Source organism: Oryctolagus cuniculus, chromosome 4, assembly GCF_051225735.1.
Source record: "Oryctolagus cuniculus isolate XC-2025 breed Fujian yellow rabbit chromosome 4, ASM5122573v1, whole genome shotgun sequence".
Lineage (NCBI taxonomy): Eukaryota > Metazoa > Chordata > Mammalia > Lagomorpha > Leporidae > Oryctolagus > Oryctolagus cuniculus.
Genome location: NC_142870.1, coordinates 168,777,437 through 168,791,159, shown reverse-complemented (window position 1 = coordinate 168,791,159; position 13,723 = coordinate 168,777,437). Strand labels below are relative to the sequence as shown.

General features: G+C 54.9%; 1 protein-coding gene and 1 long non-coding RNA gene across 5 annotated transcripts in view; one reads left to right on the top strand and one right to left on the bottom strand.

The window, feature by feature from the left end:
* Positions 1-13,693, bottom strand: part of GPD1L (glycerol-3-phosphate dehydrogenase 1 like) — a 47,629-nt gene extending 33,936 nt beyond the window's left edge. For 2 of the 3 annotated variants that reach the window (XM_051858917.3, XM_051858916.3), the window contains exon 1: positions 13,502-13,681. In XM_051858917.3, the coding sequence (XP_051714877.1) occupies positions 13,502-13,548 (47 nt within the window). In that variant the 5' untranslated portion in view covers positions 13,549-13,681. Of the gene's footprint in view, positions 1-13,501 lie in introns of all 3 variants that reach the window. The other variant, XM_051858915.3, reaches the window with a different exon arrangement.
* On the top strand, positions 11,162-12,598 carry LOC138849410 (uncharacterized). 2 transcript variants are annotated; one of them, XR_016232920.1, is made up of 2 exons: positions 11,162-11,286; positions 12,291-12,598. It is a non-coding gene; the product is annotated as an uncharacterized LOC138849410 (long non-coding RNA). The 2 variants fall into 2 exon arrangements; XR_016232921.1 differs by lacking the exon at positions 11,162-11,286 and adding an exon at positions 11,922-12,168.
* Positions 13,694-13,723: the final 30 nt, after the last annotated feature.

The following is a 13,723-nucleotide window of genomic DNA, read 5'->3' as shown; positions in this document are numbered from 1 at the left end:
TCTCTCTGTCTCTCCCTCTCTCTCTTTGTAACTCTGACTTTCAAATAATTAATTAAAAAAAGAGAGTCATAGTTGGGTACTAAACGCAGGTGCTCCAATGTGGATAAATGTCTGTCCCCGCCTGCAGTTTCTGAAGCTCCCCAGTAGCTCAGCCCGGGCTCCACACGGCTGCTCTGCCCAGTGATCTTGAATTCGGATGTGTTCCTTGCTCACAACATAGCTATAAATATCAGGGCCATGCAGCTGTGCCTGCAAAATCCTCATTGCATGCCATCAGGATAGCTCATTCCACACTCATTCATCCAATGCTCCCGCACTCTGTAGGAGGGAGGCCAGGAATTGCCCCACCACCACCATCACCTTGAGTCTAATCTGAGACACAGCTGCTCGCACACTTGGCAGCCCAGAGCGTTCCACAGCATCAGGGAACTCACACAAGGTCAACGAGAGCCGGGGGGGTGGGGGGGATGTGGATTCTGAGGGTCCGAGCATCAGTGGGTGGAGGGCCAGCAGACCCCAGGAGTCAGAGTCTGGTGCCCCAAGAGGGCAAACAAGTACTCAAGAACACACAGCCGCCTCCCAGAGAAGGAAAACACTTGCAGCCAAGGGGCATTTTGTCTGCAGTACCCGCTGGAATGAATTAGGAAAATGCAAGTGACCACTGGAAGTGACCACTGGTGCTGTGCAGAGCTGAGCCCACCAGACCGTGTCTGTCCATTCTTTGGGGTTCAGAGGGGCTTAAACTGACAGGACAAGGAGTGAGGGACACCCCAGCTACACCGCTTACTTCTGTGGGGTTGTCGAAAACAGGTCTCTGTGCTCCGGGAACTGTTCCAGGAGGCACACAGACCAATGGGACTGCACCTTGTGTGGCTGACAGTGACACAGGGGCCCCTGCAGGTGTCAGGGAGTTCGGGCGGGGCTGGGGGGTGGCCAGGAGGAGAGAGGGCTAGGGCTGGGCTCTGAGGGCTGGGCTGAGTGGCCCTACCTGGGGAGGGGCTAGAGAGTCCCTGAGGATGGGGAAGGCCCCTGGAACAAAGGTCAGCACTGGAAATTCTCTCCTGCAGAGACACAGTGACATAGCACTGCTGTCACTCAACCAGCGCCTCCAGGGAGGGGGCAGGGGAGGGAGTGGGGGGAACAAGGAGGAGGGGAGGGAGAGAGGAGGCAGGAGAAGGAGATGGTGGGACGGCGTGGGGAGGGGGAGGAGCTTGGAAGAGGAGGCGAGGGGTGCACAGGGGCAGAGACGGCTTCAGTAGCACAAAGCAGGACGATTTGGTGCCCGTCTGTTGCAAAATGCCAGTTGCCCAATTGCCCATCCAGGGGCAGGCGCTGTTATTAACCCCTTCCTTAGTGAGGAAGCTGGACTTGGAGGGGTTGTGCGCTGCTGGCCGGGTCTTCGTAGCTCTGCGCTCTGCCCACTGCACTGGGTCCCGGCTGATGACACCCACCGCTGCATGTCCTAATCTCCAGCTCAGCGACCCCCAGCAGGGCCCAGGCACTTGCTCTCTGCCCACGGCCTCCACGGCCTTCCTCTCTAAAAAGGTGTAATGTGTTCCCCAGACTGGGGATGTGCCACATCAGCCAGGGAACCTGCAGCCCCTCCCTCTCTGTTGCCAAGGAGGATGTTGAGGGGTCCGGGGAGGAGAAGTGGCATGGGCTCAGCCAGCCTCCCCCCCTCCCACGCCCATCACTTCCTCGGGGCTCATCTCCAGTATGGCTTCATGAGCAAGAAAGTGGCCAGTTTGGCTTAGCAGTTAATAAATTCCCAGAGCTGGCATGTGGCTTAGTAGGTTAAGCCTCTGCCGGCAGTGCCGGAGTCCCATATAGGCGCCGGTTTGAGTCCCTGTTAGTCCTTTTTATTAAAAAAAAAAAAAAAAAAAAAGAGGTTTATTTATTTATTTGAAAGGCAGAGTTACAGCGTCCACATGGGAGGGCAGCATTGCAGGCGGCGGCTTTACCCGCTGTGCCATGGCACCAACCCCTGTTCTTCTTTTGATCCAGTGCCCTGCTAATGACCTGGGAAAGCAGCAGAAGATGGACCAAGTGCCGGGCACCTGCATCTGCATGGGGGACTCTGGAGAAGCTCCTGGCTCTGGCTTGAGATCAGCTTAGCTCTGGCTGTTGTGGCCATTTGGGGAGTGAACCAATGGATGGAAGACCTCTCTCTTTGTCTTTCTCTCTCTCCCTCTCAGTGTGTGTAACTCTGCCTCTCAGATAAATAAATAAATCTTCAAAAGAGAGAGAGAGAGAGAGAGATAAAGGCCCACATCAGAGAGTCCAGGTGGGATAACTGGCTCCAGCTCTGGACTCCAGCTTCCTGCTAATGCAAATCCTGGGAGGCAGTAAGTTCCAGACTCCTGCTGCCAGCCCTCCCGCCGCCTGTGGCCATTTGGGAAGTAAACCTACAGATGGGAGTGCTTTTTCTTTATCTCTGTCTCCCACATAATACTTTTTTAATGCAAAAAAAATTTGGTTGAAATAACATCTACACTCACAAAAGCAACACAAGAAAGAGAAAAATAATTATGACTAGTCTTAACACCCAGGAAGAACCTGCATGATTCTTTGCAGCCAAAGGGCTTTTAAAGTACAAATGCCAGTGCATTGGATGCAAATATAAAAAAGGAAGTATTTTAAAGATAGATTCAACTTGGACAATGTCTGTTTAATCTCCGGGTACAGAGGTTTTCTGAGCTTCTAGTCAAAGGGAGAAACCAAAGAGGGGGAAAGATGAGAACATGAGCCACTTCACTTAAAGAGGTGGGATAGGAGGAGACCAAAAAAGGCTCCCGGCCCATCCAAACTGAAACTGCGGAGGGACCGCCTGGGAGACTTCCCAGAAAGCAGGATGCGTGGCGGCCTCAGACAATTCATACACACGTGCCGCCTACCCCAGCTCGGATGGCCACCATCAAAACCAGAAATAACCCGTGTCGATAAGGATGTGGAAAAACCAGAAGCCTCGTGTGCTGTCGCCATGATCCTAAAACAGTGCTGCCGTGGTGGGAAACAGGAGAGATGTTCCTCTCCAGTTAAAAATCAAACGACCCTAGGATCCAGCACTTCCCCTCCTGGGGAGATGCCGCAAGCAGGCTCTCAGAGAGCTAGGTGCGTATCTGCATGCACAGCACCATTGTTTACAACAGCTACCAGGTGGAGGCATCCCTGCGTGTCCCCTGCACGTGGACGGATAAGCCAAGTCACATGCACAGGGAGACTCTTGGCCGTCCAAGGAAACTCTGACACACGCTACAGTGTGGAATGCTGAACATACAAGTCTAAGTGAAATAAGCCAGGCACAGCATAACTCCACTGACACGCAATACCGAGCGGCGTCAAGTTCATGGAGAGACTAAGTAGAAGGGTGGCTGCCAGGGGCTGCCGGGAGACAAGAACCAGGAATTGTGGTTCAACGACTATAGAGTTCGGTTGTGCGAGATGACAAGAGTTCTGGAGATTGGTTAAACAATGTAAATTCACAGTTCTGAATTGTATACTGAAAAATGGTTAAGATGGTACATCTTATAGACATTTTACTACAATTAAAAAATACACAAAAATAGGGTTGCAGGAAAGCACACCAGAGCAGTCAGGTCCTAATCAAAACATGGAACACGGGCCAGCATCATGGTGTAGAGGGTACAGCCACCAGCTGCAACACTGGCATCCCATATCGGTGCTGGTTTGTATCCTGGCTGCTCCACTTCTGATCCAGCTCCCTGCTAATGGCCTGGGAGGAGCAGAAGGAGATGCCTCAAGTGTTGGGGTCTCTGTCACGCATGTGGGAGGCCCGAATAAAGCTCCTGGCTCTTAGCTTCGGCCTGCCCCAGCACTGGCCATTGCAGCCATCTGGGGAGTGAACTAGCAGGTAGAAGATGTCTCTCTCTCTGTGTGTCTCCACCTCTCTCTCTGTAACTCTGACTTTCAAACAAATCTTAAAAAACAAAACAAAACAAAGCATGGCTCACAGGAATGGATATTTGGCACAGCATTAAGACACAGCTTGGGACACCCAGATCCCATATTGGAGTGCCTGTACCAGTCGCAGATCGGCCCCCAATTCCAGCTTCCTGCTGAGTGCACACTGGCAGGCAGCAGCGGGTGGCTCACAGACTTGGATCCCTGGCACCCGGGTGTGACACCTGTACTGTGTTACCAGCCGCTGGCTTCTAGATGGCCCAGGCCCAGCTGCTGTGGGCATTTGGGGGAATGAACCACTGGATGGGAGCTGGAGCTGGCTCTGGCTCTCAAAAAAAAAAAAAAAAAAAGTATGTGGCTCATAGATGGGCAGCCAAAACATCCCTGGGAGCTTGTAAGAGATGCTGAGCCTCAGCGCCTGAGAGAGCCGTGTGCACCTTGGGCTGGAGGAGTGCTAACAGCGCAGGTGCTCAGCAAACACTCGGTGCATGAACGCATCACGTTCTGGTTGGCAGGATTACAAGCGAACGGACTCTAACCCCCGTACTTTTCTGTAGTTTCTGAAAACAGATGTGTGCTGTTTACGTTTGCTTCCCTCTGATTACAACTCATCCCCAGCTTTTGAGGTGTTTCAGCAGCCAAGTCCAAGGCAGGCAAGTCACAGCAAGTGCCAAGGCCGGGCGGCCAACCAGAAAACAGAGACCAGTGCAGCAACTGAAACCCACAGCCCTAATCTCCACGTTTCCCATCGGGAACACAAAAGCAGGGCTTCAAAGAGCAGCCAAGTTGGAGCAGCTCTGGGTGGACCACACCCCTCCTGGTCAGTCCTAAAACACCCACCCCCCGACAGCCCCGCCACGCTGTCGAAGCTGGGACAACGTCCACCCAAGAAAATTTGGGAGGCAGCAGATAATGATACCTGGGCCCCTGCCACTCACCTGGGGGAGCCGGGTTGAGTTACAAGGTCATGGCTTTGACCCGGCTCAGCCCTGCTGCTGCAGGTTTGGGGAGTGAACCAGCAAATGGAATATTTCTGTCTGTTTGCCTCTCAGACAATAAATTAAACTGTGCAGCACACATTCTAACAACCACTGGCACCTGTTCTTTGTTGACACACTAACTGAACAGCCTTACCAAACTGCCCTGGCAGCAGCACTGGAAACTACTTCCAAACACCCGCTGGAGTCTCCTGCGAAATCTGAGCTCTTAAATCCAAGCCGACCCGACCCCAGACGTGCAGGGGGATCCACAGTTAGCAAACTCTTTTCCGCGCACATTTCTGCGCCTTCCATGGCCGGGATGCTGCCCTCCCCCTCCCTAACACTTGCTCATTCCAAAGTGAAAAATGAAATAAGCGATCACAAGGAACTTGCTTCCCACGTGTTGTTAACAGTCCTGGTGGCTACAGATGTATCCACAGATGGGTGAGTAGGTTGTTCACTGCTGAACTGTTAATAAAAGCAAAAAATAAATAAATAAATAAATTAGGCATTCCTATAAGCCCCTCAAGAGGGGACTGGTTAAACGGGAACATCCATCCCCGAGAATACAATCAACTATGGGAAAAGAACTGAGTTCTCCAAGGACAGACACAGAAGGATCTGCAAGACATTAAATAAAAAAGGACAGGGGTTGGCCCTGTGGCGCAGCAGGTTAAGCCTCTGCTTATGGCACCAGCATCCCATGTGGGCGCTGGTTCAAGTCCCAGCTGCTCCACTTCCAATCCAGCTCCCTGCTGATGGCCTGGGAAAGCAGTGGAGGATGGCTCCAAGTGCTTGGACCCCTGCACCCATGTGGGAGACCTGGAAGAAGACCTGGAAGAAGCTCCTGGCTTCAAATTGGCCCAGCTCAAGTTGTTGCAGCTGGCCATTTGCGGAGTGAACCAGCGGATGGAAGATCTCTCTCTCTGCCTCTCCCCCAACCACTCTGTAACTCTGCCTCTCAAACAAACAAATAAATTTTTTTAAAAAAAGGACAAAAACAGTACATCCAATGTGGTAGCCATATGCAGTATTTAAATGTGAATTCACTGAAACTAACATTGAAATCTCCTCCAAATTCCCACAACAAGTAAGGTGAGCAGAGATGGTCCAGCCGTTCCACCCCTTAGCAACTACGTAACTTGGAGCATGTTGCACAACCTGTGTTGGTGCCAAGACCCGGTACTGGTACCGCGCGGATTAACTCAGCTAGGACGGAAACTGCTTAGACAACTGGCCTGTGGTAAAGATTCAAGAGCATTCGTCCTCGTGACACCTGTGCAGCTGTAGGCCAAAGCGGAGCAAGAACTGGCAAGAACAGGGCCTCGCAGATGGGCAGTCCTTTGGCAGAGGTAACCAGAACAAGTGGCAGTAAATTAGTCCACCCTGCCAGTCCCCTGCCCAATCCCAACCCCCAGCTTCCATAGATCCCAACAGCCTTTCTTCTTCAGAATCCTTGTCAGCACAGAACTCTCATGTAGCCAATTAACTACACTCAGTGCCTGGGATGAAGAGAGTTGCTATCTTTGCTGGTCTTGGTTCTGAAGATCAGAATGTGCCCCCAACTCTCTGAAGTTCATTATAAGCAGAGAAATCATCCTAAGATTTGCTGAGAGTGAAGGAACACGTTCACAGTGCACCACCGTCCCAGGCCGATGGGAACGCGTGGGCACATCACTGCACACGGGAACACACTCCGACCCGTAATCATCTCTAACACAACATCTGCAGCTTTCCGAGGGTTTGTGTGTGCAGCACCTCGACAGCCAACATCCAAGAGCAGGAGCCCTGGAGCTCAGTCACGTAGGGCACTTCCCAGCGCGGGGTGGACCCGCCCCAGGTGCAGTCTTAGACAACAGAGGTTTAGCTGCTTCGAAACAGCTTCCATCAAAATATGGTAGTTATGTGGCTGACTCATCTCGTCCTGGTGATGGCTGTCCACACAGCCAGAGTTAGAGCTCCTGGTCAGAATTCTCCCTCTCCAGGGCTGGAGAGACACAAACTCGGGTCTTCTGTTGCTTGCAACACATGCAAACCTGTTTCTTCTCTCAGTGCTGAAAAACCAGGTAGAGACGAGCCAGATGAGGTGGATACTGTTGTCCTAGGAGGCCCCTGTGCACCCGGGGAGGGGTTCCAGCTGTGATGCTGAGGGTGAGAGACTGCTTTACCGTGGAAGAGGACACGGTTTCTCAGCCTGAAGTTCAGCAGGAACTCAAGGGAAATATCAGTGTTCATCACTCTGTCGCTCCCCCTCTTCGTGGAGGAGCAACACAGGACCCTGCGCTGTTCTTTCGTCTGCTCGGCCCTCCCCGGGTTTGCTGCTGGTTCTTCCCGGGTTGGCTACTATCCCTTCCACCTCCGTGGAAGGGCAGTTCCCCCTGGCCACATTCCCCACTTCCGCAGGGAAGCGGCACACCGCCGGCCGGCTTTCTCGGGGGCTGCACAGGTGTTCCCCGTAGATGTTCCCCTTAGATGTTCCCCTTAGATGTTCCCTGGTGCATGCCGTCTCTCTCCTCCTTTATAGTCCTCCTCCGCCAATCCTAACTCGGCTGCCCACACGCCGAGTACGCTGCTCTCCACCAATCAGGAGCAAGTCCTACAGTTTATTGGTTGAACTGGAGGCAGCTGCGTAGAAGCTGTTTTCTCCTCTCCCAGCGCCATATTGTGGGAGAGCAGATGCACAGAATAAGTCCTAATTCCAGTAACTCAGTCCAGTCCGGGCTGCTCCCCACACACTCACAGCAACACTTGCAACTGTGAAACAATTTGTGTCCGGTTGTATCTGAGCGTCCTGGGTCATGATGTCAACTGTATGTCAGTTGGCTGCAAGCCATAAGTACAAAAAGTATACAGACAATCATGTAAGAGGCTAGGGGTCCCCTAAATCTGCAGATGGGAAAAGCCTCTTGCTGGAAAGGTGTGCCCACATGGGATGCTGGATTCCCAGGTGGTGGCTTAACCCGCTGCACCGTGATGCCAGGCCCCCAGGTGCTGGTTCAAGTTCTGGCTGCTCCACTTCTGACCCAGCTTCCCACTAATGTGCCTGAGAAAGCAGCAGAAGATGGCCCAAGCGCTGGAGCGCTTGAACCCAAGCGGTAGACTGGGATGGAGTTCTAGGCTCCTGGCTGTGCCCTGGCCCAGCTCTGGCCATTGCAGCCATTTGGAGACTGAACCAGCAAACGGAATCTCTCCCTCTGTCTCTCCTTCTCCCTTTCTCTCTCTGTCACTCTGTCTTTCAAATAAATAAACCTTAAAAAAAAAACGGAGGCCGGCGCCGCGGCTCACTAGGCTAATCCTCCGCCTAGCGGCGCCGGCACACCGGGTTCTAGTCCCGGTCGGGGCGCTGGATTCTGTCCCGGTTGCCCCTCTTCCAGGCCAGCCCTCTGCTGTGGCCAGGGAGTGCAGTGGAGGATGGCCCAAGTGCTTGGGCCCTGCACCCCATGGGAGACCAGGAAAAGCACCTGGCTCCTGGCTCCTGCCATCGGATCAGCGCGGTGCGCCGGCTGCAGCGCGCCGGCCGCGGCGGCCATTGGAGGGTGAACCAACGGCAAAGGAACACCTTTCTCTCTGTCTCTCTCTCTCACTGTCCATTCTGCCTGTCAAAAAAAAAAAAAAAAAAAAAACAAAAAACGGGGCCGGCACCATGGTGCAGATTAATCCTGGGCCTGCAGTACTGGCATCCCATATGGGCACCAGTTTGGGTCCCAGCTGCTCCACTTCCAATCCAGCTCTCTGCTATGGCCTGGGTGCTTGGGCCCCCGTACCTACATGGGAGACCTAGAAGAAGCTCCTAGCTCCTGCCATTGCAGCCATCTGAGGAGTAAACCAGCGGATGGACGATCCCCCCGCCCCGCCTCTCTGTAACTTTGCCTTTCAAATAATATAAACAAATATTTTAAATAAAGAGTAAACTATGATCCGGTCCTGCTTTAGGGAGAAATTATGCTTCCTGAGACTTCGTTTCTACTTGGTTTCTCCTGACTGGAATCCCAGGTTGGGCTTTCCCTGGGAGAATAGATTCCTTACATTTTTATGACGAGATTTGTTCTCCAGTTAAAAGCATGCTTCTCACTGGAAATGCAAAGAATCTGTAGGGACACGGAGTTGCAGAGAGAGGATCTGGGTTTCAACACCACCTTATTAGCTGACAGTGAACACATTTTTTTCTAAATGCCAGTTATGTCATATGGGGATAATAATAGTACCACAGGGGTTGTCAAGAAATTTAGTGAAATAACAGACATAGAGAAAACGATCCCTAAGGGGTGGCCACTCTGATCTCTCTAAGGGAGAGGAGGAGATGGAGCAGGAGAAAGGAGAGGTGAGGTGCAAGGCTGGGGTGGGCATTGCGGCGCAGTGGGTTAAGCTGCCACGCACACCAGCCGTTCCCATGTGACAGCACAGGTTCGAGTCCTGGCTGCTCTGCTTCCAATCCAGCTTCCTTGCTAGTGCACCTTAGAAGCAGCAGATGATGGCCTAAGTGCTTGGGCCCCTGCCACTCACGTGGGAGACTCAGATGGAGTTCCTGGTACCTAGCTTCAGCCTGAGGTTGCATCCACTTGAGGATTGACTGGGAGATGCAAGATCTCTCACTCTCCCTTTCAAACAAGAAAGAAGAAAGAGAAGGAGGGGGAGAGGGAGGGAGGGAGAGAGAGGGAGAGAGACAAAGAGAGAGAGAGAGAAGGAGGTCTTTCATCCACTGGTTCACTCTCCAGATGACTGCAATGGCTGGAGCTGTACTAATCCAATGCCAGGAGCTTCTTCTGGGTCTCCCATGTGGGTGCAGGGGCCCAAGCACTTGGGCCATCTTCCACTGCTTTCCCAGGCCACAGCAGAGAGCTGGACTAGAAAAGGAGCAGCCAGGACCTGAACTGGCACTCCCATGGGATGCTGGCACTGCAGGCAGTGGCTTTACCTGCTATGCCACAGCGCTGGCCCTAGTACTGGTGGTTTTTATACCAAGCAGGTGGGGGAATGATACACACTGCTGCCGAAGTATCCTTTTTCTTTCTAATTGCACAAATCTTCTCACCCTGGTGCACGGGGGAACCTTGAATATGCCAGCCCATTCCTCACGCAAGTCTGCATGCAGCTCCCAAAGCCGAGGGCAGATGGCGCCACCGCGCACAGGGAAGGGACTACGCCTGGCCCCAGAGGAGCCAGGAAGCAGCCAGGTCACAACAGGGACTGAACAGCACAGAGCACCGGCACCAGGAGCCCGAGCAGACGAGGCCCACACGCAGCTACGGTTGTCCACGCGAAGTGGGCAAAAGCTCTCCCTGGTCTTTAGTCTCGGAGCAAGCGTCTGGCTGAGGGGTGATAGAAGCTGAGACGAGATGGGCAGTGCTCCAGCCACACCTCAGTCTCTCCACGGGGGTTTTGTCTTCTCCCCCATCCTCCACCAGGTTGGCCTGACTCCAAACCAGTGCATTGCGTGCCTTAATAAAGGCTCTGGACAAGGATGGGGAAACCAATGAGAGCAGCGGCTGACGCTCACGGGGTGCTCGTCACCACGCACACGCCCCGGATCAGCTCCCGTAATCCTAACCGTAATCCCCGACAGCAAGACCGGTGCTGTAAGCAACAGAGAGGTGGGCTGCCAAGCGCGGCCCGGGCAGCGGGACTCCCACAGGTGGCTCGGGCTGTGTGTCTGGACGCTCGCTTCCCTGCCAATCAGGTCCCATGGTCTTAGTTCTTGACCTGGATTTGGGCTGTGTGTGGATTACCCTCCCAAGACACTGGTAAGGAAACCTGGTTCCCCTCTGGTTTGGCTTTTGTTTTTTTTTTCCCCAAGGCACAAGGCACAGACACAGCCTGAGAAGTCATGCAGGTTAGGAAGCCCCCACCCCAGCAAAGCAGGGCTCAGGTCGATGCCAAGGGCACCTCCTCAGGCCTCCTCCTCCCTCTGGCCTTTCCGGGGCAAAGAAGGTTCGCCAAGGGCCGCGACAACGGCACGTTACATAACCCTCTTCCTTTCCCGCCCAGGTGCCTGGCAAGCCAGCCAGCCAGCTTCAGAGAAGCGGACGACAGGTGAGACAGGCAACACTGGCGAGACACTCACCGAGGGCTGGAGTACCTTTCACCTCTGAGCTTCAAAGCGACAACACCCCATCTTCATGAGCAGCCTGGGCGATGTCGAAATCCCAAGAGTAAATATTGCTTAAGCAACTTGACATTCCTGGCGGGGGGGGGGGGGGGGGGCAATCCGGAAGGGCAGGTCTACCTCTTGGTGAGTCGTTCTAAAATCAGCAGAAGGTTAAAGGACCTTGGGGGAGGGCAATCTGTCTGTCCCGCCCTCAGGAATGGGATTCGGTGAGTGTAGCTTCAGGGGTAACACCCATGCACCTGATCTTGCCACCAGACTTGCAGGAGCGCTGTGTAAAAGGTGCCATCTCATCTCAGACTTTGTATTTCTTTTGATCTTCCATGCCCCTATGCATTCTCAGACCCGGAGGTATGTGGCTTAAGGGCAGGGATTGGAGCCACTGGTGGCTGGCTACCTAGAAAGACCTCAGTACCTCCATGGGGTCCACTGGGCCAGAAGTGCACCCCCGCCCCTCGGGCTGCGCTCAGTTTCCACGTCTCTCTGGGGAGCCTGTGCTCTGCTGTCTAGGACTGAAGCGCCTCTGCACCCATGGCAGTGACCGAGAAGACGCAACCCTTCCCAGCTGATGCCATAATTAGCGGAGCCAGGCAGCCAGCCCAAACCACCGGCACGTTTCTCAATCGCTCTGCCTCAGCCTCACTGGCCAAGTTTTACCCCATGTCTCGGGGCTGCAGTGGGCCAAGAAAACAGCAGAGCACGTGAGCATGCAGCAGCCACATCCCCGGGGAAGCAGGCAGGGGGTCCCCTCCACTGCTCTGACTCAAACGCAGTGTGGCCAAGCTGCTGCCCCTGGCAGAGGAGGACAGGGGTGGCATCTGTGGGATTTTACAGAAGAGGAAACTATAGTTAGAAGAACAAGCGCTTTTCCAGGGACACGGCCAACTGGGCAGCTGACACCTCACTCGAGTGACCTTGGGGTCCCCGGGGCAGAGCCAAGCTTTGAGTGTAAATGAAGCTCTGCAGTGGACGGGGACCAAGTCCATGAACTGCTGTGCGAAACGCTCTTTCACGGGTTGAAAAAAGCAGCTTACAGAAAAGTGCGTAAAACCCTGGAGTCCAAACTAGTAGTTGTTTACAGGAATCTGGGGAACCGTTTGCTTGGGTCTGGTGGAATTCCTCCAGAAAGCACAGAGCAGTTACTAACAGGCTGTCCTCCAGGAGGTACGTAGGGGGACAAATGCAGATGGGAAATGTTTCCCTGTATTTTTTGGCACTGTTTGCCTTTTTTTTTTTTTTTTAATGCCTGGATGTATTACCTAATCAAATACAGTTTTAAAAACTAGTTTTCAGGGACCAGCGCTGTGGCTTAGTAACTTAAGCCTCCACCAGGGGCGCCAGCATCCCATATGGGCACCGGTTCTAGTCCCAGCTGCTCCTCTTCCGATCCAGCTCTCTGCTGTGGCCTGGGGAAAGCGGCAGAAGATGGCCCAAGTCCTTGGGCCCCTGCGCCCATGTTGGAGACCCGGAAGAAGCTCCTGGCTCTTGGCTCCAGATCAGCCCAGCTCCAGCAGCAGTGGCTATTTGGAGAGTGAACCAGCGGATGGAAGACCTCTCTACTCTGCCTCTCAAATAAATAAATAAATCTTAAAAACTAGTTTTTGGACATTCGTGTAGCATTTACTTAGCCAGCGTCAGGCCGGAGGGCAGGTGCTCTTCTCCAAAGCCGGGTGGGGAGTAGAGACAGAGCACCTGACAAGTCACTACAGTGTGGGCGCCAGGCGCGCGGGGAGGGGGCCCTTGCTTTGCTGAGGCACCAGGGAAGGTTTGCCGCGAGATGCACTTCCTAGCACTAAGTACCTCGAGTACCTGCCACAGGACTCCTAGAAGACCCAACTGTGGGGCATGCCAAGCCTCGGGAAAGGACAAGTGGGCACAAGCCATTACAGGACAGGGTCCCGCCCAGCTATTCTATGTCAGGCCCTCACCCAGGGTGAGAAAGAGTGCGCGCAAAGCAAAAACGGGCTGCAAATGCCAGATGCCATATTCTGCCTTCCTCCCCAACACCAGGAATCCCCCCGGGAAGGGCACCCACAGGGCTGCCATCTGCGAAGCGCTGGCCAGAGCCCGGGGCACCACGCGCTCTCTTCCCGGTCAAGTCCCACCGAGCCCGGCGGGGACACACAGCACCGCAAACGCCTCCCCGGGGAATCCGCGACGCCCGTAGCAGCGCGGCCTGCTGAACTTGGCTTTGCTTCCGGATACCACGTTCCCAGGACCCCGAGAGCCTGGCCTTAGCAGGCAACGCCGGCCGCGCCAAACACGCGGGCGTGGCGGGCAGGTGGCCCGGGCGCAGACAGGTGGCCCCCCGCGGGCGCGCCCGCCCAGCCCCTCCCGAGCCGGGGCCCCGGCGCGGCCTCCCCCCGGGCGCACGGTGCCCAGCCTGGCCGCGAGGTCGCCCGCGCGCGCGGTGCCCGGTGCCCACGCCGCCCGGTGCGCCCCCGGAGACAGCGGCTTCCTGGGGGCGGAGCTCGTGCGCGCGTCCGCTGCCGCTCACCAGTTTCCCGATCCCACGATGCACACTTTCAGGGGTGCCGCTGCCATGGCCAGGCCGAATGCAGCAGCCCGGGCCGCGCCTCCCCAGCCGCTCCGCCTGGCCCGCCTGCCCGCCCGCCGGCTCCTCTCTGCCAATGGCCGCGGCCACCCCCGCCCGGGCGCCTGGGGCCACAGCTGACAGCCGGGAGGCCCCGCCCCGCCCCTCCCAGGACCCACTGCGCAC